The sequence below is a fragment of the Drosophila busckii genome, chromosome 3R (genome assembly GCF_011750605.1).
Source record: "Drosophila busckii strain San Diego stock center, stock number 13000-0081.31 chromosome 3R, ASM1175060v1, whole genome shotgun sequence".
Taxonomy (NCBI): Eukaryota; Metazoa; Arthropoda; class Insecta; order Diptera; family Drosophilidae; genus Drosophila; species Drosophila busckii.
This window is the reverse complement of record NC_046607.1, coordinates 19,898,774-19,926,221: the sequence shown is the minus strand read 5'-3', so window position 1 is coordinate 19,926,221 and position 27,448 is coordinate 19,898,774. Positions and strand designations below refer to the sequence as shown.

The 27,448-nt window shown below is 39.9% G+C and overlaps 3 protein-coding genes across 7 annotated transcripts in view; 1 reads left to right on the top strand and 2 right to left on the bottom strand.

Annotated features, from left to right (window-relative positions):
- Positions 1-661: 661 nt before the first annotated feature.
- Positions 662-11,465, bottom strand: LOC108603901 (oxysterol-binding protein-related protein 8). Of its 4 annotated transcripts, none has more exons than XM_017993083.1 (9): positions 10,407-11,465; positions 7,374-7,475; positions 4,822-4,871; positions 3,555-3,933; positions 2,911-3,495; positions 2,451-2,620; positions 2,210-2,388; positions 1,036-2,148; positions 662-972 (listed from the first exon to the last, which is right to left on the bottom strand). In XM_017993083.1, exons 1-9 carry the CDS (start codon positions 10,870-10,872, stop codon positions 747-749), a joined length of 3,270 nt encoding a protein of 1,089 aa, XP_017848572.1. In that variant the 5' UTR covers positions 10,873-11,465; the 3' UTR covers positions 662-746. The 4 variants fall into 4 exon arrangements, with proteins under 4 accessions (XP_017848572.1, XP_017848569.1, XP_017848570.1 ...); XM_017993080.1 differs by having other exon boundaries at positions 3,265-3,495; XM_017993081.1 differs by lacking the exon at positions 7,374-7,475 and having other exon boundaries at positions 3,265-3,495.
- A 141-nt stretch (positions 11,466-11,606) lies between these two features.
- On the bottom strand, positions 11,607-12,228 carry LOC108602549 (U1 small nuclear ribonucleoprotein C). The gene has a single exon (XM_017990684.1). It carries the CDS (start codon positions 12,122-12,124, stop codon positions 11,693-11,695), a length of 432 nt encoding a protein of 143 aa, XP_017846173.1. The 5' UTR covers positions 12,125-12,228; the 3' UTR covers positions 11,607-11,692.
- Positions 12,229-12,626: 398 nt separating this feature from the next.
- The window catches only part of LOC108603015, a 38,001-nt gene continuing 23,179 nt past the window's right edge, over positions 12,627-27,448 (top strand). For both annotated transcript variants that reach the window (XM_017991410.1, XM_017991411.1), the window contains exon 1: positions 12,627-13,873. In XM_017991410.1, the coding sequence (XP_017846899.1) occupies positions 13,246-13,873 (628 nt within the window). In that variant the 5' untranslated portion in view covers positions 12,627-13,245. The remainder of the gene's footprint in view (positions 13,874-27,448) is intronic.

Sequence of the window (27,448 nt, the reverse complement as noted above, 5' to 3'; positions counted from 1 at the left end):
GCAGCAGCAACAATAATAAAAGCAAATAAATGCAAAAAAAGTAAAAATAAAAACAACAAAATTATATAAATTGAAATTGGCATACAAAACAACGTTTTTTTGGTTTTTGATTTGAAATGAATTATAATTGTTTTATTGCAATTCAAAATTATTTAAAGTTGACAGACAAAAATGTTATATTTGTTTCTCTTTTTTTATGATAATCACTTTAGCATAAAAAACTAAATTTATGTGTATGAGTGTGTCCTTGCACAAAGCCTCAATCAAAATTACACTTACGCTGCTAGCATATAGATATATAATAATTATTATATGGGGGTAGCCGACACAAGTAGTGGGTACACGTTTTATAACAGGAATTTACTTAGGATTAGCTTGGAATTTTTACGAAATCTTTTTTATATTGGTGCAAGTTATATAGTATAAATATAAGCTGTTAAAAATGCCTAGACCTAGAACTTTATATCGTAGGTGCATCAGCTACACATTTGGGGAGCGCTGGCAACTAACACATATATATAGTATAGTAGTTAACGATTTGGACTGACTTATATAGTAATTCGTGATTGACTTTTCGACTTGTAGCGCGCGCAGTTTTAAGAACAGCGTGCAAAGGCATTTTGAGTGTATCAGAATATACATTATTTAAACTAGAGGTATATATCGTATGATGTATATAAACTATATGTTTATATAGCTCAAAAGTCTGCTTAAGTCTATTTTATGTTATACAAATAAATGAAAAACTATTTGAAAAGCCAGCGCAAGATTAAACTGCAAGCAAGCCCAATGATCGCAAACAGCACCGACTTGATGACCGTTGTCTGTGATAATGCTCCATCGACCATGAGCATGCTTGTAGATCTGATAGGCGGCGCATATTGCATGCGCTCCAGACGACTGCGTATGTCTGTCAGCTGTCGCGCCTGATGCTCCAGTGCCAGGTTCACCTGCTCCACGGCCATGGCGAGGCTGTAAGTTCAAAATGGCAATCGATCAATCAAATATACTCAGTTGCATAACCATGTGACTTACTGTTTCAGTGAATTGCTGCTGATGCCGCGTTTGACTGCGCCTTGTGGCGATTGGCTGGAATCCGAGTTGGTGTCGCGCGGCGCCAGCACCAGGCTCTTGTTCTTAGCTTTGCTTGCCTTGGGCAGCGCATTGCTGAGCGGTGCGCCGCTTGCTTTGCTGCGTGATTCGGTCAACACCTTGAAGTTGCATTCGTATTGGCGTATGTCTTGACGTGGATTCCAGGGACGCAGATCTGCATACTTGTAGACCCATTGCTCTTGGCTGTTTAGCTCAAAGAGTTCGGGCATGTGTTTCGTTTCGGTTTCAGCGCGCTGCTTGGCCGCTGCTCGCTGTGCCTCCTCCAGCACTGTTTTCTCTTCGGTGGCAGCCACCTGATCCTCGCGTGCAATTGCCTCGGATACCAAGTGCCACATGCGTTGCGACTCTGTTGGCTCTTGCTGCTCCATGGGCACCATGTAGCGCTTCAGACGCTTGGCGCGCATATCCGCATCCGCTTTAAAAAGCAGCGTCTCATCGCCTGTGCGCATATCCTTGATGCGACACTCCTTATCCCAGTGGCCTTGTATAGTGGCCAGCGTATCCTTGCCCAGCTTGATTTTGCCTGTGACCACATTGGTGGCATCGGCACCACCGAGGAATGGCTTCAGCTTAAATTCGAGCTCCGTCTTGTAACCGGTGTTCTCGCACTCAATGTTGATCTTGCCACCCAGCTCCATGGATAGCGTGCCCATCAGTATGCCCTTGCAGTGGGCATAGGGCGTGGTCAGCGTATAACTTTCGCCCCGCGGCAGTAGTGTCATCGTAGCTATGCCCTCCAGCACAGCCGATGTGCTATTGCCGTAGAACTTCGATTTAGCCAAGATGGAGCAGGTAATGCTGAAGCCATCCTCGCGATTAGTCACATAGAAAGCCGACACTGGCGGATGATGCGAGACCTGCTCGGCTATGTAATAAGTGCGACTGCCGTTCGGATGCTGCCAATAGCAGCGAAACATTTCACCCAGAATCGGATTATAGGGCTTCTTCAAGCCCTTGGGCTTCTTATAGAAGCCGGACAGGTACCATTGCACAATGTACTTCATGCGCACGAAGGCATCCTCCTCCAGCACAGCTCTGGAATGAAACCGAACAGCATTTAGTGTAAAGAAAGAGTTGGCACTCCATTCGGGCTTACCTGGAGAGCATGTCCGCATGATAGTACGAGTCAGAGAGCTTGTCCAGAAACGAGCGCGGTTCCAGTATGAATGTAGGCAATACTACCTTGCTTAGATCCATGCCAGGACGCACTTGTTTGACAATGCACCACATAAGGCTTTTGTTTTCCTCAGCCAGCTCCTCCACCTGTTCACCTTGCTGTTCTCAGAAAAAAACAAATTAATGCAAGTTGCCATTTGCATGTTGTGGCTGCAACTTACCGCACCGAACTCCTCCTCGGTAAGCGGCACATAGTTTGTCTCGCAGATGGGCTGCTCCACTGGCTCGGGCTCTGCTGCTTCTTCCTCTGCGGGCGGATCGGATTCCGTATCGGTTTCCAGGCCGGACATCGCAGCGTTTGCCGCCTCATTTTGGCTGTCGGCGTCTAGATCTGTAATAGAGCAAGCAAAGCTACTTAAGCGTGTGGCTTGGAAGAAGAGAGACACTAACGTTTATCTAGCCGTAGCAGCGGATTGGCAAGCAACATAGATTACGCTTAAAAATGGGCAATTGGAGCTTCCTTGCTCCAACGCCGCCTAGCAGCAATACATGGAATTTTGATGGCTAGCGCCCGGTCTGCTAATTTTTGAAACTAAACAACTAAACTAAACACAACTGACAGCAGCTTTAGCTCTCTACACACACACAGATACATTTTGTTTAAGGTTTGTCTGCCTTCACCCTTGACATTGATTTGGCAAAGCGGACGCAGCAGGCAATCGGGCGGAGCGCTGACGGGACGCGAGTTGGACTTCAGTGTGACCAAGCTGCTGTAAATGGGCTCCTCTTCGCTGGAGCTCGAGGATGCTGCGCCGCCCAGCACGCCGCCCAGCGAGGCGGACTTGGGACGCGCGCCTGCAAAAGCTGAAGTCGAAGTCGAGCTGCCGCGACGCAGCTCCAGGCCAAGGCGCGGCAAGCGCTTGGTGCGCTCCCAGTTGTTAACGGCGCTGCTATAGAGCTGCTGCAGCAGCGGCGTCTGCGCACGCGAGGGCAGACTGTGATTGTCCAGCTCGAGGCCCAGGCGCGGGCACTTACCATGCTCATTGAAGTGCTTCTCGTAGTCGGCCTCGGACCATTGGGTTTCATGCGAAACGGGCAGCGGTTCGCCAGCATAGTTATTGGCAGCTGTGGCGCTGCTATTCGAACGCAGCAGCAAGGCGGAGCAGCGTAGCGATAGCTCCAAGGCATCCATCCAGCATTTGCCAGCAGCCTGACTGGGCGCACGAAAGATGAGATAAGCGGTGGGCAGCGGCTGCACCACGGCGCCTAGAAAACAAAAGCATTAGTGTTAACATATGGAAAATATTGGAGTGGAGTGGGTCTACCTATGGTCTCCTTGTCGGGTCCGCGTGGCGCCCAGATAGACTGCTCCAGCGGATGGAATAGCTTAAAGCAAAAGCCATCCTTCTTGCTGGGACGTTCTATAACCTGACACGAGGTCAACATAACTGTGCCCACCCAATGGCTGCTCTTGGTCTTCTGACTCTTGTAGATCAGCAGCAGGCCCGGCTTGAGCACGCACCACAGCTTCGTCCAGGACTTGAGTGTGCCGCGCACCTTCAGCCAATCCGCCAGCACTATAACCGCCGGATCCTGCAGCGAGTTCATCAACTCGCTCGCCACGCGCTTCTTCTCGCGTCTGTAGTTCTTGCGCTGAGCCTTGTACGACTCCTTGCGATTGAGTTTGGCTGCATCGGCGGAGCTCTATAAGTTGAAAAAAACATTAAAATATATTAGATTGTATAACCTTTGTGCACCTTGCTGCAGCTTTGAAATATATTCAAATATTTTATAAACATCTACGCGCTGCTCAAGACTTTTTCAGACTGTGCGTATTTGATTTTTGGTTTATTTTCTTTTCATTTTTTTTGGAGCAACATCAAACGTTGGCCATTGTTAATCTAATTAGCGTTTGTGCCTAAATTGACTTTGGAGCAACTAGTGAGTTTAACTATGAAAATACCCTGCATAAATAATTACAATACGTAGCATCGCAGTTCACTTTTACACAATTTTGGTTGGAAAAACTAAAGCGAAATAACTTAAACCGACTTTGATTAGCCACAAAAACAAACATAAAAACTTTTCAGTTTTTTTTTTGGCTAACGCTGGCTGGCAGCCAATAAATTGATAAAAATTTGTGTGTTTTGAAGTGGCGCAAGTTTATAATGGATATATATCTTTAGAGTTAAATCAAGTGTTATTTCCAGTGAATTTTATTTTGAGTAACCTTTAATTGAACACGTGGCTTGACTATTAAAACTTACTCATAATATGTATGCCGAACATGTTTTTATCGTAACTAATGTCACACATCGATTATGGCATTCTAGACAGTGTCAAAGCTTATCGGCCATAGCGCTTATCATAGTTAAAATTTGTAGACTCTGCACAGCAAAGCATAAAGGGTCTTAAAATAGACAAATGCTTGATCAATTTGACAAGCTAAGTCAACAGTTTGTGACTTGAATTTTAGTTGCTTTATTAATTTATAAATGCACAGCGTCTTACACTGTCGGTTGCGTCCAACTCTATTAGCGCTTGACCCATTTATTTTACTTATATTTAAATAATTGTTAATATATAACTTGCCTTATCTGCCAGATGGCCATCGCGATTGTCTGAGGCCCAATTGGCAATTCCTGCAATAGATTTGAACAGAGCAAACGATTAAAAAATGATTTAAACTTTGTGTTTAAGCAATCGCCAAAGATTTCCATCAGCCGCGCCGTGTATTTTGTTTTTATTGTTTAAACCCATGTCTTTTCTATTTGTGCTAACAAACAACAAATTGTATATTGTCTCAAGGTAGTTTGGCTTGCGCGTTGTTTTTATTTATTTTACAAATATGTTTTAATTTATTTCGCAATACAAACACACGAAATACTGAGAAAAATCACACATACGCACACACACATGAGAGCGCTGCCATCTCCGTAGAGAGAGAGGCCGGTCTCTCTCACTCTCACTTTTAGTTGCTTTAGTTGCTCGCTGCTGTTGTCTTGGGGACTGTCAAGTGTCTTTGCATTTGCACTTTAATCATTATAGCAAAGTATGCCCCAAAGACTGAGCATTTATACATTATTGTTATTGTTTATTATTAAGAACTATTTATAAATTGGAAGCAGCTTAGCTTAGCTTAGTTTGACTTTGTCTGCTTGGACACTTGCTTTGTAGTAGATTCATTCTGAGCTCACAGCTGAAAAATGTTGTATTAATTGTTGTCGCCTTTGCATATTTTATTAATCATTAACCAAGCACGTACACCACATGGCGTATGCGTAACGCATTCACATACGCAAAAATTAAACAAACGTAAAACACAATAAAAAATAATTATAATACACGCGTCTGACTCGAGATATATCTGTCGACTATATAGTATAGCCGATCTGTTGTGTTTGTGTGTGTATGTGTGTGTGTGAGGCGCATGCGATACGCTGCAAACGAAGCCGCGACAACAACTGAATGAGCCCCCAACCCACAAGCCCACTGGCGGCCCCACAGCCAAAGAGCAGCGTTAGCTGCTGCTGCTGCTGCCGTCGCCGTCGCCGCTGGCGTCACCGTCACTTAGTACGCCTCACAATAATGAGCCATTAGACTATGTACAATACATGTATCTGTCTATGTGTGTGTGTGTGTGTGTGTTTATGCTGCTGCTGCCCGCACACGCTCGCCAAAAAAATAAAATCAAATCAAAACTTATATATTTTTGAATAATGTCTGAATATTTTTAAAAGCAGCTGCCGAACAAAAGAGAGGCGCGCAGCTTTAAACACACACACACACATGCACACACAGCTAGTAAGAGAGCTAGAGCGAGAGAGCTAATTGTTGTATCGTAATAAGTGTTTAGTACTAGATATGATATCAGCGCCGCGGTCAACGTCAACGTTGTGATTTTTTTTTACTTCATTGTCTTTTACGCTATCAGCTATGCAGTCTATTCGCGCTCTCTCTCTCTCTCTCTTTCTCTGTTATCGACGCGTTTATTAGCGCTACTAAACACATGTATGTGTGTGTATTTGTCTGTGTATTTGTGATGAGCTCATGAAGGGTAATCCCTGCACTTTTCATTCTTAACAGCTTTATACTGAAGCAGCTTCAATATCTTTAAAATCGCTGCTTAGCACTATATTATATTATAGATTATTATTTGAACAGTTGTGTGCATTAAATCAGCGTACAAACATTATCGCTTTAACTTCAATGCTTCAGATAAAAATATGGCCAGACCGTTAGTCATAAACTGAATCAGCAAACTGTCGATGCAAAATAATAACAAAAAGTCCATTGCTTATCAAAAACTAAAATAAAACAATATCGTTATGCAGACATAACGTTGTTATCTTTAGAGCAAAAGAATATTTTTTAAGGCTTAACAAGTAAATAAAATTTTTCGGAGCATATGTCGATAAGATATATTATATATATTTGCTGCCAAGTTGGCAAACGACTTTGTTGGCTTCGAAAAGTAAGTTGCATCCTTCAAATTAAGGTCAAGACAATTACACTGTGCTACAAGAGTTGAAAATTTGTGTGAACTTGCAAGCCGAAATGTAAAAAACAAATTGCTGCGCTTGCTATTCAATATTCTGGTATTTTCTTAGAATTTCCGCTGGACATGCAGCTACTAAATGTTTACTACGTTGCTTACTTACCTTGCGTATACTTAATAAATTGCGCATACGTAATGACTGAAGTCTAAAGTTTAAATTCACTGTAGCCCAGTGTAATTATAGTACAAAAGAAATCAAAGTCTTTTATATAATTCACAACAAAACACGAAGTCGAAGTCGAGAATAAAAACGCATAAGGAATTTTATACAACAAAAATAAAATAATGACTGCCAAATACGTCAGCGAAAATGACAAAACGCTTGGCTGCGTTTGCTTACTACGGTCATGGCCTACGAATAATGCATACAAATGCGTCTTTTCAGCCAACTGCATACAGAGCGGGCTAAAACACTTGCACTTGCAGCAGCTATAAATGGCTAAAAGGGAAGAAAGCAAAAGCGTGGGATGAATTTGTGCAGCGGCTTCTATGAATAGGTGAGCTGATTTGATTTGATTTGTTAAAATGCATAAATTTTGATTGAAACAAAAAATACATTTGGCAGCAAAATTTTGTAGTTCTTCACCTGGCGATGATGGCGCTGGACTGTTGCTCAAACTATCTGTGGATGGCAGTTTGGATAGGAGAACTTTTTGCGAGGGTCGACGCTTGAATTTGAAATCGAATACTATATCCCACAAGCATGAGAGGCATTAAACATGTGTTAGAGAGAAGAATAGAGTTAAAGCGAGAGGCAAATGTCATTTAAACATTTGTTATAAACTTATTAACAACACACACGAGCAGTTACAACATTGAGACACAAACAATAACAGAAACTAATGAAAAGCAAAAAACAAATGACAGACAGACACAAGTTTTGTTTGTGTTTTTGAAATTATAAAGAGTTTGCTCCAAATATTAGAGTTTATAGTTAATCTTAAACACGCATTAAAGTTTACATTTATGTCTTTAATATTATAGTTGTATATAGCTTAAAATTAGTAGACAGCTGAAATAGAGTTTGAGTTATCGCCAGGCGGCTCAGTAAATTAATCAGTAATCATTTAAATAAATTTGAATCTTGTAGTGTTTATCAGTTTAAAGCATAAGCATTGTTTTAATTGTATCAAGCTAGAAATCTAATCAAGCCTGCGCATTGTCTTTATCATCGCCTCGTGTCTATAAATTCTGCTACAACTAATTAAGTGCGGCCATCAACAATGCAGCCACGCCTAGCTCAGTACTCCCAGCACACACTTGACACAATGTGTAAATGGGTGCAGCAGCGTTTATAGCCTGTGTGGGCGATGGGATGCGCTGATAACTTGCATTGATTGATTCTGAAAGACAAAGTCCGCCATCAATTACGCAATTACTTCGAGCCAAGCCCAACGAGCCTGGCTAACTGCCTGCCTATAGTTCAAAGTTCGCCATGTGATGTGTCATGTGTCTCATTGGGGGCCCAAATCGAAATATGGCCAATAGCCAATGGGCCAATTTGTATTGTGGCAACGACATGGAAATGCACTTTTACTTTTTTGGAGATGGGACGTGGGATAATATGACGTCAACTGTGGCTAGCAAGTTGCTAGTAAAAGCCGCCATATATAGTATATATAGCAACATATATAATCCAATTACGTATGCGAGTATTATGTGGCTGGCTTGTAAGTGGAGAACTAGTTAGCTAGGGGTTGCAGGTGTATGTGTGTGTGTACGGGCGGGGGGCGTGGCAGCTCATTAGATATGCAAACACTAGCAATCAATATGCATACGTGTAAATGTAGCACAACTTCTACTCTGACTCTCTTTCTCTCGCTCTGCTACGCTTTGCTTAATTTATTGCACGCCAATTTTCCCAAAAGCAGGCTATAAAATATGCAAAAAGCCACACACACACACACGCACACACAACCTTTAGTTAAAGCTATGCAAATATATTCTGCATCAATATATTGAAATATTGCAGCAGCAGCAGCTGACAATCAAAATTTAGTTCGTTAAGCAAATTGTGCATGCAAATTTCATTAGCACCAAAAAGCAAAACAGATAAAGAAAGAAAAGAAAACCCAACAGCAGCAGCCCAAGCTGTCAGGCTAAAGTTCATGGTGCAGCACTCACTGCTGACCTTTGCCACTGCCACGAAAAATGAATTTTTTGGTTTATATAAAACAAAAATAGCATACAGCATGCAGTCGGAGCTTGCGAAACAAGAAAAACAAACAGCGTATGCCCTTTTCATCATCCAACTACCCAGAGAGCTCCCATCATAGCCCCCATCCCCTGCCCATGTGCCAACTCGGCAAAGAAATGGACACATCAGCCCAACGCACTATGGAATGATTGCAGCAGTTTTTATAGGCAAGTATCGCTACTATAAAGTAGCAGCTTTAATCTTATAAACTTTTTAGCCACAAATTTTAGCCTTTCATCCCATAGTGCATCGATTTTTTGTTGCTTTTCTGTGCTTTATGCATTTGTTATTAGTTATAAGTATGTATTTCTTTTTAATGTCTGTCTCCATGTAAATGTTAGTGGGACAACTGCTGCACTTTACAGGCGCTGACCTCCACGTCAGACCTTTGCTGACGCCCTCTCTCCATTGAGCGTGCGGCAGCTAATTGTTTATAACTATATCAAGCAATAAAACGTCGTAACTGTTGCTGTTGTTGTTTAACAATTTATTACAATTGCATGTAATAAAACGCATATTAAATTATAACTAGCTATAATTAATGTAAACGTTATTCTATTAGATTTTGCTTATATTTTACTCTCGTTGCGGTTCAAACTCTAGTCTAGAGTTTGCTAACTGCTCATAAAATGATAAACAAATGTAGCTTATCTAAATAAATGCATTAATAAACTCATAAAGTAATTGAATTGAGTAATAAACATACAATTGTTTACTGTACTGAGGTGCAAATTTAGTTGCTTAGCAGCGGCTTAGCCAGAAGGGTGGCTATGGCTTAAATAAAAATAATTCTGCTGCTGGCTACGCCGCTGCTCTTAAGCTAGAAAAAAAAGTCAAATGTTGACGTTGCCAAAATAAAATCAAGCAAAGACTTGTGCTAATCAATAAGCAACTATGACGAAATCAAGCTCACACACACGCTTAATTGTATACACTACTACATATAAACAGATGTGCTCATCATATCTTAATAAAGACTAGATTTGGCCTTTACGTTCTCCCCCCCCCCCCTGACTTTGTTGGCAACTAAAATCAACAACAACAACAACATAATACGCTGTAGGCGACAAGTTTGAATTCAAAATGTAACGAGCGACAGACAGTGTGAGGCGGAAGTATTTGAAACCGCCAAATACAAAAGCACAGCATATGTATATGTATGCGTGTGTGTGTGTGTGATGCGCATGGAAATGATAATCACGTACAGTAAATGAGCGATATGAAAGCAGCGAAACAAAATCAAAACAGAAGTCTAGCTAGCAAAACGAACAGCAAAATGTAAACGTAAACGAGTAAATACACATGTATGTATGTATGCATGTTCGTATGTGTGTGTGTGTGTGCGACAGAGACAGCAAATGCAAAACGACGCACGACATTGATTATATATTGTAGATTGCAATCTTTTGTTACAGCACTCACCTGTCGACTGCCTAATGCCGGCGCTATTTGGCGGCGTTATGTTGATGCCACTAAAGCTGCTGCTGCCAGCGCCAACGCTGCTCATGCCCAGCGATTGATTCGAGGCGTTCATTGAGAGTGCGCTCGGTGTTTGCAGCTGCAGGTGGCTGCCACTGGCTGTGGGCACGCTGCTCGATTGTGGCTGCTGCTGCGGTGTGCCGGGCACCGAATGGGAGGAGGAGGTGGCGGAGCTGGCCAGATTGCCGCCAGGTGTTGCGGGTGGCAGCAAGGAGTCGCCGCCACCTGAGTGCTTGCTGGCGCTGCTTATGCGTATGGGTGTGCTTGCGCCTCCCGCTGCAGCTACTGCTGATGTTGGGGGTGTTCCAACAGCTGTGTTGCTTTGCGCTGTGGGCATGGGTGTGGATGTATGACTGCCACTTGCGATGACGCCACTAACTTGTTGTTGCTGCTGTTGTTGTTGCTGCATATTTGCTCTTATTCTCGCTGCTGTTGCTGCTTCTTCTTCCTTTTCTGCGTCTTCTTATGTTTGACTTAGTGGCACTTGCTCCACAAATGTCCAATGAGCGCACTCACACATACACTCAAGCACAAGCACACACTCACTCACACACACTTACAAATGGCACACTCATACGCACGGCCAATTATTGATTTTGCTTAAGTGTTCACTTTTTTGCACATAGAATTTATTTTTTTATTGTTCTGTTTGTTTTTTACTCTACGTGTTGTTGTTGCCAAATTTTTCTACTGGAGTGCTTGCCTGACACCTCTCTATGTGCATGTAGTTGTAGTTATAATCTCTGTGTGTGTTCGTGTGTGTTGGAGCCTGCTTAGTGCACACACATACATACATATAAATAAAAGAAACAACACCTTGGCCACGTTAACACGTTAAGAAGTATAAGGCTTTCTAGCGTTATTATTCTGACTCACACGCACACTTCCTTACATTCATACATACACTCTCCTACACGGTTGATTGTTGTTAGTTGTCAACACACTACATGCACTCTCACTTTTCTTTTCGTTTTCGCGTGCGCGTCTCCAAAGTTTCACAGTCAACGGTTCTTTTTCAACTAAAGCTCAGCACGAAAGCTAAAATTAGTACATTCCATTCCGGCCGCTGTCATTTTTTAGCACATTATTGCTTCAGTGCAAAACTAGTCTTTTAATATAACTATTTATTTTGTATTACAATTTTGCAGTGTATATTTATGATTTTTATATTAACTAATATGCATTTACATATCTTTGTTTACTGACTTAATACTACTATTCCTTCTTTGTTATTTAGGACCGTTCATCATTGGTGGTGGCCTTGTTCCAAGCGGTGGTGGCGGACCCATCATAGCCATAGGATTTAGTATTGGCGGCGGCATATTACCGCCGGGACCCATTAGTGGATTCAGCATTGGTGGCATGTAAGGCGGCATCATTGGCATGCCAGGACGAGGTGGTGCCATGTTGGGTGGTGGTATCGAAACTCCAGCGGGCTTGGCACCAGGCGGCGGACCGGCAAATGGATTGTTTGTGATCTTGCCTGCCTTAAACGCAGCCGTAGTAGCATCAATCAAGTGCTGTGCCTGCTCTTCCATCCATTTCTGGTAGTAGAACTTCACATTGTCACGATGTTTCCTGCCCGTGCAATGTGTTTTGCGTACAGACGGCGAATCGTGCGTCAAATAGGTGTCGCAATAGTCGCAGTAGTATTTCGGCATGCTTGCGCACGACTTTATTAAACTCTTGCTTTAGTTATAATTTATAATCGTTTAAAAAATTAGTTTGTTGTCAAAAAACACAAGCCGTCAGGTAAAATAATTATTAGTGTGACCAGATTCTTAGAACGGGCTAAATAGGAAAATCCAAAATACCAAAAGTCAGACTTTTCAAAAAAGTAGTTAAACAAACGCCAAATATACAAAACTTATTCATATTAAATTTAAATACTACTTTGCTTTTAATTTGAATCTAACGAATTTTTAAATATAAACGAGAAAACCATTTAATTATTATTAATAAATATCAACAGCCCTGATTTAACGTTTTCAAAAAGTGTTGGCAAACACACAGCTTATATCGATATGCACAATGAACTTATATCGATGTGGCGAGCCTCTGACTCCAACTCATACTCGAACAACTGGCAACGCTGGCTGTGGTATTTTGCTCGTTTTTAGTCTGCGGTCACACTGGCAGTTTTTTATTATTTCTCGAGGCGAACGCAAGTGCGTCGCGGACGGTTTGAGCTCTGGCTGTTTGTGTGTGTAGTTGTTGTAAGCGGTGTGCGCACCTTTTGAATGAGTGACAAACACGCGTAAAGGCAATAAAAATAGTGGCAACGAGACAGTGAATAGCAATAAAAATCGTAATTATTACCAAATCGTGTACGGTGTGTAAATTGCCACTGTCGCTGTCGGTTACTTTGACTTGCCCGCCGAGATATAATGGTTAAGAGCATAAACCAGTTCAGAGTGCAAACATAAATAACTGCCGCCCGAAAAAAAAGCCGGCTTACATTCAATTAAAACCCCAGCCAAGTCTCTCCAACTAGTTTCTGTGCGTTTATTGTATTTGGGTGTATGTGTGATGGTGTGTATCTGTGTAAACGGCTAAAAGCAAAGGAATTTATGTTGGCGCAGCATACGAGACAACAATAAAAGCGGCACAGCAGGAAGGAGGATTCAACTCCAGAAGTTGCTTGACCAGTTTTTTGCGCTCGTGAGAGATTTTCGGCTTTGTTGGCAATGCCTCAGCATAAATCTAGCGATTGCTGATAGTTATTTGTGGAGTCAATGAGGCGAGCCACCAGCCGCACCACCAGTAGGAGCTAGCGACGACCATGCCCTTTGTACAGCGCATAGTGCAGCCCATTAATGTGGCTCAAGCCACAGCCGCCAGTGCAGGACATGCTGGCAATCGCTTTCAATGTCAGCCCGGCAAATGCAAAAACAACAATTGCATTAACAAGCAGTCGCCGGATGAAACAGATGCGACATCACCAAATCTTACAAGAGCACTGGTGCATGCTCTGCCCAATGGCGACGCCTCTGAGCCGCGTCCACCCGCTGCGCTGCCCATGAAAAAACTGAAACAGCATGTGGAATTTTTGCCTACAACCGGCACCACGCCCACATCGCCAACACGCTCGCGTGCCTCGCAGTCCTTGCCCAACTCACGTCATCCAAGTCAGCAACGTGCACTGCTGCCCGCACGCAATGCCAGCGCTCCCCAATCCCCCACTGCACACAGTCGCGTCATCTCGGGTCACGAATTCGACTCGATCAGCAACATAACGCTGAGCAATGCGCTCAGGCAGCTGGCCAGCCTGGTGCTCATAGCCAGCGATATATTCGATGAACTGCAGCGGGATTTGCAGTCAGTGGGCGAGCGGGCGGGGCGGGTGCAGCGCAAGATAATTGCTGTGGAGCGACGCGTTAGTGCCTACGATCCGAAAACGGTCACAGTTCGTAAGTACAAACAAATTGCTAAATTAATAACAAAAGCATGCAAATATTTATTAAACAATTGTAAATTAAATTGGCAAAAGATAAATGTGAATGAAAAGCACGCACACATGCAAACACACTTGCTTAGCTGTGTGTGTGCGCTCTCTGCTGTGTGTGTGTGTGCGCTTTATCAGTTTCAAATTTTTTTCCCTAGACAAAGCAGCGCTGCATTAACACCTTGTTTACTCTCGTTACTCCCGCGCACTCTTTCACTTCCTCTCTTACGCGCGCTCTCGCTCTTATGCTATGCTATGCTTTGACTATTGCTTGCCTGTTTACACAATTAGTAACAAGATAAGCGTCAAGTTCCATTGTTTTCTTCACGACCTTGTGTTAAATTGTGCTTAACACGTAAGGCGTGCCCCAACCCACCCCCAACCTCTCCTGCTCTATATACTACTGTAAGTTTATACTGCAAAGCAACAGGTTATTACACAATGGCTGTCAAACTGTTCAACACATTTGTTTTAGCTTTTGGCGTCGCAGCATAATTTCAATTTACTGTTGTGCTATTTTTCTTAGAATTTGATACTTTGCTTTTGGGCTGACGCCAGTCTGACGGCAACTTGCTGCTGCTGCTGCTATATGCAAAAATGTTTACTTAGCTTTTGCCTTATGCTTTGACAATTCCGTATATGCAATCGATTTGCTACAGTTTGCTGCATTTGCCATTACCAATACCCCAATTGCACATTGCCTTTGCCTTTAGAGCGCTCTCGCCCAGTTTGACAGCTGACAGCTGCTGTCCAAGTCCAACTAGTGGCAGCTGCTGCCTTCCAATGCTTCCATGCTACACACAAAGGCAGCAGCAGCAGCAGCAGCATGCGCTAATTGCTCAGGTATGAAGCGCATAGAACAAGTAAAATACATAATTATACACATACATGATTACACACACATACAGCGACACATGCACACATACAAAGACATGCCTTTACATAGCTCACTTGGTTAAGTTGGTTATTTTGCAATAGGCTGCAAATTGTGTGCGCACACTGAGCGAAAACTTGTAGTAAATGCTAAAATTATAATTGTTTAAGTTTTCAATTTTAGCAGCAAGTGTAGTTTTTAAGTTGCTAAGCTTTATAAACAAACAAAACTATGTGCAAACACTGATAACAAAAATCAAGTGACTAGATAAAAAAAGTTGCTATACTTATATATAAAAATATGATACCAAATTAATATAAATAATTCATTTAATATAATAATTAATATTTGCTACACTAATTATTCAAACCTAGAATTTGCTACTCCAAGTCATCAAATGTAAGCAAAGCTCACAGCAGCTGCTTCTTCTTCTTGCTTGTTGACAGTCGCAACAGTTTAACGAGCTTAGCTAAGCAGCGAGTGCAAAACTGTTGTTCCTTTTGAGTCTGAGCTCAGCTTGCCAAACTGTAGCTCAAGCAACTTCTACGCTTTAATTAAATCTTTTATAGCTAGTTAAAGTTATTGCTGCTGCTAGTTGCCTCTACTAAATTTCTGGCAGTGTAAGCTTCGCTGTCTGCTCTGCTCACCTGTGCGCACCCTCGCTCCCCTCGTCACTCTTTGGCTTAGAGCGTCAGACGGGCCGACTGTGTGCCTCATTAATGTGGCCATATTAGAAATGCCATTACACAGGCAAGAGAAACGACAACGCAATTGCCATTTGTGGGCAAAATGTTAACTAAGCCGCAGTTTTATTCAACACCAAAAAAAGAGGGCTACACACACATGTGTGTGTGTGTGTGTGTGTGTGCAACCAAGCGTGGCAAGACAAAGGGGCGACATGCAGCATGAGTTGTTGTTACCGTTGGCTGGCTCTTGCCTTATTCTCTATTAATCGGCCATATTGAGCTGGCTCGCCTGCCCCTGGAACATGTTGAACAAATGCAGGCCGCTTTATGCGCATACGTGACTAGCTTGCCACAACTAAGTTGCTACTGTGGTGTGGCTGCCACACCAAGTGCTGGACCAACTGATACATTTGCCTCTTCACTTGACCACTTGGCGCAATTGAAAATGGAAAATTGAAATGTTACACACACACTGGGAAACACGTGTGTGTGTTTGCGTGGGCAGACATCCGCAATGCCACATGCTACATGTGGCATGTAGCTGCTAAATACAGTTTTTGCCACTCAGTGCCATGGTCAGACAAATTCAATTTTATTAGCTGCTGTCCCAAACTCACAGCAAGAGAGTGAAGCTGTAAAATTGTAAAAATGGGCGGGCCAGGCCAACATGTGATATTTTTTATGACAAAAGCAGCTGTAAATACAAGTGAACAATAGCAACTCAATTAGTGTAAAAAACAAATATGCACTTTGGCTTTAACGACAGCAACAACATAATATTGTTAATAATAGCGCGACAAAAAGCGTAAATAAAGGCGAGGAAGTTAACTTTACTTTATGCTAAAAAGTAAAAAAAATTATGTTTATTGAGCGTGAAGTTGTTAAGCTTGGCTTAAGATAATAATAATAGTAAATAGCATATTATGTTAATAGTTTTTAATTGCGTTGCTTAAGAGTTAAGCCTTGTAATAGTTGAAGACTGTTAAAGTAAGTTAAGTCTTAGACTTTTAATTCTTACAAACTTCAAACATTTTAGCAAACTACAAAACTTACTGCAGCTAAATTTTTAATACTATTTATTGATCGAAACTGAGTCTAAATAACTATAAATATTAGACTTGTGACATTATGTAACAACAGTTGCTGCAGTTTAATGTTTTAAAGCAATTTAATATCATTTAACAAACACAGAATAATAAACTTTATTAACATTTGTAGAATGAATTCATTATTTGGGTAACTGTGTTTAAACTTAATGATTTTCTTGAAGATTCAATGAATTTGCAGCAAAAATGATAAACTATCAATATGAATTCAATATTTGGCAGCCTTTGTTAAAATTTAATACATAATTCTCTTCAACTTTAAATGAATTTGCTGCAACTAAAACTTTAAGCTATTGACATTGATTCTGCAACATTCGCTCTGCAATTGTTAATAGCAGTTTGCTCTTTAAACTTAAATACAGCTTTGCTTAAACTTTAGTTCCAATACATGCTATAGCTTTGTAGTCTATATCTTCAATTATAAACATACATTGATATGCGCTTTGCCCATTGGCCAGGCCAACGTAATTGCAGCCACAGTGGGCATAAATTACGCGTAGCTTGGTCTAAAGATATGGCCCGCATCCGACTAACAGACACACAGCCAAAAACCTGTTCCCACCTGCAGCATAAACTGTGTGTGTGTCTGTGTGTGTGTGTGTGTGTGTCTGTGTCTGCCACAAACTAAACAAACAAGCAAAAGAACCGAAACGAAAATAAACCTTTAACCAAAATAATTTCAACTCGCATGTGAGATACACACCCAGAAAATAAAAAAAAGATACGTTGGATACACAGCGAGCTGAGCGAGCGGCGAGTGCGTTATGGTTTTGCTTTGAAACGCATTAATGTGCTTCAAGTGCGCTGATGAGCATTTGATTGTTGCAGCTAAAGTTTGCCACACTGGGGCATAGACAGACACTTGGAAATTCTTTTGAGTTTTGTGTTTTTTTTTGGCGTTTTGTTTAGTTTTCCCAACATATCTTTCTCACTTGCAAACCACGAAATGTAAACAACAACAGCAACAGCTACATATACAGATACAGCGATAAACAAGGCAAGAGCAGCAACAGCAACAACAAGAGGCAACAGCAACATATAAGGCAAAGTTGCATAAGCTGCTTTGAAGCGTCGACTCTTGATTGCTACGTACATAGATAACATTGCCGCATTTTGTTGTTTGCTTAACATGGGCAGCAAGTGTAGCTCACACACACACAGGCGCACTCGCTTTAAGGCCACAAGTTCAATGGCTAAGCGCAACTTGTTGCGTGCAACAAACAGTGGAATCTGTAGATTGATTTGCCATTCCATCGAACGTTCGTTCTCTTCGCATTTTTGCACGTTCTGCGCCTTGCCACAAGTCGCTGCTGCAATAAGCCATAAACGAGTCTCTTCGCTGCTTTGATGCATTTCTATGCAACCGCAGCAACACACACACACACACACACACACACCTTGGCTGCAGTCAATGAACTTTAAGCTATGCCTTAGCCACACAAAAACTTTTGAGAACGTCATCAATTCTCAGCGCCAACAACTTTCATTCACAGGCAGCGAGATTTGTTGTTGCCCTCAAGCAACAACAACAAAAAAATCAAAAAAAAAAAGCATAAGAATAAGAATTGAAAATGAAACGTCTAACGTTTTGTTTAGATTTTTTCAAGTGTCGTCGTCGTCGTCGTTGCGGCAGCTTTAAAAGCAACTTTCATATGTACACTGAAAAATAAACAAAGGTGCAACAATTTTGAACAACTTATTATCAATTTTTTATAAAAATTACTTGATAATTCAGTTCTACAAATAATAAAAACGTTCTTTAAATATTTGCAATGTTCCTGGCTAATGACCGCATGGTATTTATTATAGAACACTTCCTTTTGTAAGAATTAATTGATAACTCAGTTCTATAAATGTTTACATACAATATAATAAGAACGTTCTTAGGAAATAACCAACGTTCTGCTAAAGTGATCCAACGTTCTTGTTTTATGACCTCATGGTATTTGTTGCAGAATTTTTTTATCTTACAATTAGTTCTATAAATTTACAATACCAAATGTAATGTTAATAAAAAGTTACCCAACGTTCTTGCTTAATGACCGCGTGGTATTAATTTCAGAACAATTCTTTTTTAATAAAAATTGCTTGATAAATCAGTTTAATAAAAATAGAAACCTTCTTCAAATATAACTAACGTTATTAAATTTTGACCCAATGTTCTTGCTTTGTGACCACTTTCTTTATAAAAAATTAATTGCTAACTCAGTTCTATAAATATTTATACAACAATCAAAAAACGTTCTTAAAATATTACCAATGTTCTTCTAAACTGACCCAACGTTCTTGCTTTAAGACCGCTTGATATTAATTGTAGAAGATTTTTATCTTAGTACTAAAAATTACAATATAAAATTCTTAATAAATGACCACACGTTCTTGCTTTATGCTCTCACTAATAAGCTGTATACTTCCTTTCTTTTCTCGCAGTGTAGCTGCTGTGTTCTATGCTTTGTAAATCGTTAGGCCATCTTTATAGGGGCTTTGGGGCATGCAACGAGAGCGTAAACTCATAAATAAAACTTTAGCTGCTGCTGTTGCTGGTTGCTGCTTGGCTAGTTAAGTGCCCCAAAGCCGCATAAACACCTTCAACAAATTTGGGGATACTCGAAAAGTTCTAAGGCCATTAACTGTCGCCATGTTAATGCAGACAACTTTCTAATCGTTTGCGTCGCTCTCCCAACGGGGACTTTTAGTCTATAGATTATAAATTAAATTTAAAACAAACGTGTTTCTTAGCTTAGCGCGCTGAGGTGTAGCATGTGGCATGTGGCACTAACGTAGGCGTTGTTAACTCGAACAAAAGAGTCAGAGCGCAAAAATGTTGCGCTGCGTTTTTGGTATTTTCCCAAGTCTTTTGTCTGTCTGTACTTCGTTTTTCCTTTGCTGTTGCTGCTGCTGCTACGTGCCACAAAAACCTGTACGCAGCATCCCACAGGTAAACACAGAGTGCGGCACTAATCAAGCGCAGCACGCATAGCAGTGTAGCTGGAAAGACCAGCGCAGCAGCAGCAGCAGCAGTGTGTGGCATGCAACTTGTGGCATTACCCAGCACATTACTTTGCTCAGTTTTTTAGCATTTCTCAGCAGCTTGAACTTGTTTTCTTGGAATTCTTGCAACAGCAACAGCAACAGCGGCAAGCTGCAAGCAATTTCAAGTGCTTTTTGGGTATAAAAACAAAAAAGCTGTGAGGGGCATGCAGCAGTGCCACAGACCTTGAATTCAATTACATTGCTGTGCGCTCTCTTGCAACATTGCTGTTGTGTCCTGTGTCTGTTTATGACGTTGTCTCGTTGTCTTCCTTCCTGCCTGCGCACTCTGCTGCTTCTTTTTTTCACAGTCAGTCTGTGCAGATTTCCGGGCGACTGATTGCAGCAGCAGCGGCAGCAACTCGAATTTATGTTTTCATTTTTCACTCGCTCGCCTCATTCATCAGACAAACATCACGCAATGTCTGTCGCTGGTTCAGGTAAAAGGTGGCACGCTAATGTGGCATGTTGCAACAACCCTTTTTAGGCTCTCAAAGGACGCGACAGTGCGAAAATTCTTTTCTGTTTTGTTTGCTGCCACAATAACAAGTTTTTAATGCTCATAACACAGTAAGAAATTATGAAGAGCGCTGGGGTGAGTTTAATGCCAGCTGATGTTGCATTGATCTTATCACACACACACACACACAGATACACACATACGCACGCAATATGCAAATTAAGCAAACAATACTTTGAGCTTGTTTTCTTTTCAGGGGTTTGCAATTGCAATTTGCTTTAAATGCGGCTTTGATTTCAGTGACAGACGCTGCAGCTGCCACAGCTAATGCTCAATGAGCTTCGTTAGCCGCGTTTGGCAATTGTTATAGTTATGGCTAGCAGCTGCCTTGGGTCTATAATCTTATCGTAAGGCTGCGATATGCGCTACGATAAAGTTTCAGCGATTTCAATAGCAATTAGCAACTTTAGTTGCAGCTTTAATAAAAAGATTGCAGCAGCAGTTGTTGTTTTAATTGTCTACAAACTAAACAAACATTTTTATTTAATTTTATACTCAAAATAGATTTACAACTCAATATATAAAATGAAATTTAGATAAAACAGCTTTAAATATAAGAAAGAATTACTAAGAAAAGGAACTAAGCAGTTAAATTTATAAAAATATTACACAAGAAGTTATAACAATAACAAAATTGCATTAAATATTAATTAAAAAGGCAAGCTTATAAACAAGTCAACACAATTACCTTATAACTTTAATATATAAAACTGTTATTAACAAACTCAAGGCGTCTTCTTCTTCACTGAAAGGCGTTGGCTAGCAACAAACAATTTTTGTTTTGTCTTTAGCTTGCAACATCGCAATATTGCGTGCAACAATTTCAAATATTTCCACTACTAATTTTGACAGCTTTTGTTTGTCTGTAATTAATTACAAAAAAAAAGTAGCGTTGCTACGTTTAACTTGTGTTGTTACAATGCAAAACTTGCAGCAGCAGCAGCAGCAGCAACACAAACAGCAACAACAGCAATCAGTCGCACAATTCATTAAAAAACAAAAGATGTTTGTTGCTCTGATTGCTGCTGCTTGTTTTTCAACTACTGACAATTGCCAGCTGCAAAAGGCCAACTAAAAGTGCGAAAGAGAGGGCGAGAGGCAAAGAGAGAGACAGACTGAAGTGTTACTGTAAAGAGGCTGCTGCTGCTGCTGCTGCTTGACTGACATCATTTCCGATGTTTATCTTTTCTTGTTAACAACAGGCAGAGGCAGCAGACAAGAGCAAGAGACATGAACAGCAGCAAGAGCTCAAGATATATTAGAGAAAATCCTTCAAAAAGAAATATAGCAACAACAACAGCAACAACTATGACAATGACAATGACAATGTGACACTTTTTTTGTTAGTAGCAAGCTGTAGACTTAAATTGGCAGCAAAGGAAAACTTTAGTTACACTTAATAAAAATGTGTAAAATAGCAGCGGCTTTAATAAAAAATATAAAAATCATAAAATAATCAAATCAAATGTTAAACATTTGTATTAATATAATTTAATATGCTGCTGAGCTAAAAAACACAAAAATTTTAAAATTACTTTTTCAATACAAAATCAATTATAATATAATAATAATAATACAAGTAGTATATTAATTTAATTTAATATGCTGTCAAGTTACAAAAAAATTATTACAAGTTAAACTACAATTTTTTTTTTTAAATACTGCCATTTATATTATTACGAATATGCTAAAAAGCAACGAAAAAAATATTATTAAAATTATAAACTTGCTAACAAATCAAATTGAACTAAACTGATATCACAACAAAGTTCTTTAAGTAACAAATGGAACATAAAATTGATTTTTATGCATTCTTGTATATAATGCATTAACTTATAGAGCATTAGCTCGTCTAGCTTATACTCCAATCTACTCTTGCTCTCTTGCCTTGTCATCTGGGTTAAGTTCAATGCTCAATGCGCTTGAAGTCTTTTGCTTTTCTTCAAAGCGCTCATGCTCGCTTGAAAGGGTTAAGTGTGGTTTACACCCCCGCACTACTGTCACTGCCCGCACCCCCCTCTGCGCTGACAACTTGTTGCCTACAGCTTTCACTTCGATTTGCATACACTTGAAATAAAGACAGAAAAAAAATTAAAAGACAAAAAGCAGAAAAAAAAACTTAACTTTTCTGACTGAAATGAAATGTGAGCAACTCAAGTGAGGAAAGCTGTTGGAAAAGCCTCTTAGGCTACAGTCCAGACTTTGCCGACGCCTTTGTAATGGCCAATTAAGCTTTAACGCTGCGTCATGCTGCTGCTGCTGCTGCTGCAAGTCAAGCATGTGAGGCATGGAAACAGTCACAGTCAACAGTTTGAGTTGCTTAAGCAGGAAACAGATGAAAAACTAAGCGCAGCCAAGTGCGTGGGATTTTTTTTGGAGGCCTAGACTTTCCACCAAAGTCATGAAGCTTTAACCCGCTTGCAGGTGAGAGTGTGTGTGGGTGGCAGACACACATGTGGCATGTGGCATGTTGCATGTGTGTGCGTATATCATTTACGCTAAATGCACACAGTAAACCATTTAGTAAATTTTTTTTTTGGCGCTGGCCATATAATTAAGATTCTACACACAGTGGGCAGCAGCTGCGCTTAGGGGCGTTTACACACACACACACACATGCACACAAATATATACTTATGTGTCATTAGGGGTAGTCAGCCTTTAATGCGCTTAAAAACGCAACAAAGGCAAAGCCATTTGGGAATCGCTAGTTGGCATTTCTCTGTAGCTTTAGTTTGATTTAGATTGTGGTTGCAATTGAACTGATAGCCAAAGCCTGAGTTCAAACAAAGATGCCAGCGCTTTGATAGTTTGGCCAAACTCAAAAACATGGCCAAGCTTGAAAGAAAATTGCTGTTGCTGTAAAAGTCGTGGCTGCTTGAAATTCTTTTGCAGTTAAGACGCTGCAGCAAAAATTTATAATGGACTCTAAGTTTAGTGGCATGAGCAGTAGCAGCAAAAGGCGTGGCAAGCGTTATAAAGTAAATAATTCACTCTTTTGACTGTATGAGCGCTAAGATCTCAGCAACTATTAAAGCTAGAGCTGCCAAACTTTATAAATTACTGCGTCTGTTAAAGTCACTTATGCCTGTCTGCCAAATTCATTCGTTTGACTGTATGAGCGCTAAGATCTCAGAAACTATTAAAGCTAGAGCTGCCAAACTTTGTAAATTACAGCGTCTGCTAAAGTCGCTTATGCCTGTATGCCAAATTCATTCGTTTGACTGTATGAGCGCTAAGATCTCAGCAACTATTGAAGCTAGCAATGCCATACTTTATAAATTACAGCGCCTGCTAAAGTCGCTTATGCCTGTCTCTTCATTTCTTGTTATCTGGCAGCTCTGAAAATGCAATTACAATGCAAGCTGCGCAGACTGGCGACCAAATTGAAGCGACAAGCAGCTCAGACGAACGAACGAAAGATTTCCAAGTGCCTTAAGACGAACTTGATTACATTGATTGCTGCCAAGCGTAAGAGACGCTAAATGATTTTTATATTGGCAGCGACATACGCAGCTTAAAAGTAAACTAATGTTTACTCATTGCTTTTGTTGTTGTTTGTTATTGTAGCTGATCCATCAATTTGGGTCAACTGTCTGCTCTCTTTGTTCAGCGTTACGCCAAATGAGCCGTAAAGTGACATGCACTACGGATGCGGAAGTTATTCGCATACAATTCAATTCCAATGGCCGCACTGTGTGCGCTGTCCATTGATTTTTGGCAGAGACTGTGTCACTGGGCAAGCCGCTGGAGCGAGCAACAGCTGTTTGCTCTGTTCCAGAACGCTGCCGACTGCGCTGCCGATGGCTCTGCTCTGCTTATTTAGAGCCCTTTGTGTTAATATTTCATTTGTTGTTTCAGTTTGAGTTTTCGATAGAGGGTTGGCACTCAAAATGTCATCAGAATGGTTTGCTGATTGCAACAAGCAGTTGCATTAAAATTGCCTTAGCGCTTAATTATTATGGGCGATGTGAAGTGAGCGAGAGAGAGGAAGATAGCGAGGGGTGATCAAGCAAATGCACTTTATTTTAATGCAGTTTATATATGAAAACAATGTTAGCTAAAGTAGCTCAAACATTCAATGCGATAAATAAATAGCAAACACTTCAATATATTTATATAGACACAAATGTAATAGCACAATAATAAAGAAAGTATGTTAAAGACTTTAATAATAATAAAATAAGACATTAGTATAATAATAAAAAGTTAGCATAATGATTTGCTCATTTGGTTAACACAACAATTAATATTGCTCATGCGTAAAATAATAAAAATTATAATTTGTTAATGTTAAACCATGAACGATAAAAAAAGAAAGTTTAAAAATATTACACTTAAAAGAATTCAATATAAAACAATAGTAGATACAAATTAAAAATTTTAAAAGTAGATCAGAGAAAATAAGAAAGAATAAAATAGAAAAAATAATACAAATAAAATAGAAAAATATAAAATATATAATGAAAATAATACAAAATTATTAAACAACATATTTTAGCTGTTTTTAATTATTTAATAATTTGTTTAAAATTGTTTAAAAATATCTGTCAACATAAAGTTAGAAAAAAGGAATACAAATAAAATAGAAAAAATACAAATATTAGAAAAATTCTTTGATAAGTTGGAATTAATAGTTGTATTTTAACAGATTTTAATCTTTTAAAGAAATAAAGAATCGATTGCTCTAGCTCAAAACTGCAGGGTTATATATTTGTTCAATTGCAGCTGCCTGCCCTGCCCCGTACGTTAAGTTTGTTAACAATAAAAGACGCACTCGCTGCTGCTGCCTGTTCCCGGCTCCCTACTCTAGGTACCTCCCATTGATATTACACATATCAACAATTCTCACAGTTTAACCAAAAAGGGATGTTTTTGTTATAATCATTTTTCAAGTAGGCACTTGGCTGTCTAGCGAGAGTTGCTGCTGCTGCTGCTGTCGCTTTTCATTTTTTATAAACATTTAAGCGTTATGCGCTTCCGGTATTTGCGGGCTGTGGCGCTTGTTCAAAACTATACCAAGCGGAAGTTGCAACCTGGCGTACGCACAATGCCAAGTTAACGAGCTGTTTAGCCCACATTTGGCAACGCTTTAGTGCGAGGCGTGGCGCATCACGTGCGTAACATAAAAGGGCAAACCAAGGGGGGGTGGGGCAGCTGTTTAGGGCAATTTGTAGCAATAAGTTGGGCACTGCTTACAATTTTTTACTAGGCCTGACCTAATTTTTGCTGCCTTTATGTTTATTGCACATATGTTTTCGATTTCGCAGTTTTGCAATCATCAGCAGAGGGCGCAAAGTTCAATAAACTTTTAGCACAGCTGCTGCCACGCTTCAGCAGCGACAGAGGCAGCGGCATGCCCCTTGGCGTTACGCCTGCTTATGTGAGCTACAAAATACGCAGCAAATAAATTCCGAGCGCCTTCAAAACATGTCAAGTCCAATGAAAGTCTCCCCAAAGAACAGACGCGCATCTCTCTGAGGCTCCCCTCTCTCTCATGTCTGCGCAACATTTGAAAGTGTAAATGAATTTGTTCTTAATTATTATGATGCTGCATCTTTCTTTCGCTTAACATTTGTCTCGCTTGTTGCTTTGGCCATTTGCTTAGACAGGCGGCGTCATTGATTTACTGACAGCATCAAAGCGCATCTCTAACGGTTGTGCCACAAACGCTTGTGGCAGCAAAAAATGCTTTTTATGTGGCGTGAGAAATCAAAAAATAATATACTATGCATACATAAATTTGTACAGGGCATGTCACTAGTCTCTATTGTGTTTTTATAAACGAAAACAAGCAAAGCTAGAAAATGTTTTTGTCGCATCTGAGAAAATCTTTTGCTTGTCTAGATAAATTGCCGGGATTTGTTAATCAAAGCAAATTAAACTCATTTTTAAAGCGCTAAATTTACATGCCAAGGAATTTATTTTAAATCTGGAAAGTGTTAAGTTAAGTTATTGTTAATAAATATAATTTAAATGCAAGTCAAACAGCTAAGAAAATGTTAGAGGCAAAGACTTTTCAACTTAAAGGAGCTAAGCACAAGTCTAAACATTGTTTTTAATTAAATTAAAATATATTTTAGTTTTAAAATATTACAAAATTTTAAATTGTTATGTTGTTAATGCTTGTTGCTCATTTTACAGCCATTTAAAATTATCTTAAAGTAATTTGAGCGTCTTATCTTTTTATTGATTTCGTATACTTGAAAATTGATTTAAGCATTAGCTGCAGTCACACTGTAGACCCTTTGGTCCTTATCAGCTTGCAGCTGGACACTGACCACGCCCTTTTTGGGGCAACGTCCTGCGTTAAGTGCTCGTAAATTTCGTTGCTCTCTCTCTCTCGCTCTGATATGGGCAAGTGTTACAAATGCTTTATGAACATGTGTTGCTTAATTTATGTTTCAATTTGAAATTAATAATCAACCCTCTCTAGCTATCTCGCTCACTCAGCATGCACATAAAAATGTCATAATACCAAATGAAAATGCAGCACGACAAATAATTAATTGTATCTGCTTTAGATAGCAGCCAAATGTTATAAAAAGCTAAAGAAATTTATACAAAAATTTGTTTTTTATTGCTGCATAAGTAAAATTAATTTGTGTGTCTTCAGCAACTTTAATAAACTTTAATGCTGGTAGGCCGCACTTGCTGCTCATTTATCAAAAAGCAAAAAGCGCAGCAATAAATCAAAATTCGTTACGTTTTATTGACAAAACAAAGTCACATAAAAAAAAGGCCTAGGCTTTAATCAATTGTTGTTTAGTTGTTGTTATTGTTTGCTTAATGCCATAATTTATTAAACAGATTTATGCACACACTGGCGACTGCTGAATGCGACTGTTGACACAGCCCAATGTGACCTTTGATAAGTTACGATAAGCAACAATATCATGGTTAACTTATATGTGTGTGTGTGTGTGTGGTCTTATCAGGTGATAAAATGTTATTACCACACATTAGAGCTTAAATTATTAAGGCCTTAACTAACTGGTTTGCATTTTCTTTTAGTTTAGCTGCATTCCATTCGAAATTCTTTAACGAGCTTTACTTTCTCGCATAGGCGCTGCTAATGCTGTCATTAAAATTCTTATCAATCGTAATGAGCTGAGCGAGTTTTTTTCATTAATTTATGCTTTTATTTTGAAAAGAAATGCAAGATTAAGCAGCTACACTTAAAGAATTTGTATGTGAAAGTTGTTTTAAAATCTTAAAATATTTTAATGCTATGCTTATATAAAGAAAAATGCATTGTTTATATATATGATTATAAATTCTGTTCAGTTTAATATTAAAATATTTTAATCAGCTTCTTTTTATA

Coding starts and splice junctions, on each gene's coding strand:
- LOC108603901 (XM_017993083.1), bottom strand. CDS start 10,872: ATGCAGCAACAACAACAGCAGCAACAACAAGTTAGTGGCGTCATCGCA. Junction 3,934..4,821: donor ATGGCCATCTGGCAGATAAG/GCAAGTTATATA, acceptor TTCAACTTATAG/AGCTCCGCCGATGCAGCCAA. Junction 2,389..2,450: donor CCGAGGAGGAGTTCGGTGCG/GTAAGTTGCAGC, acceptor TTCTGAGAACAG/CAAGGTGAACAGGTGGAGGA.
- LOC108602549 (XM_017990684.1), bottom strand. CDS start 12,124: ATGCCGAAATACTACTGCGACTATTGCGACACCTATTTGACGCACGAT.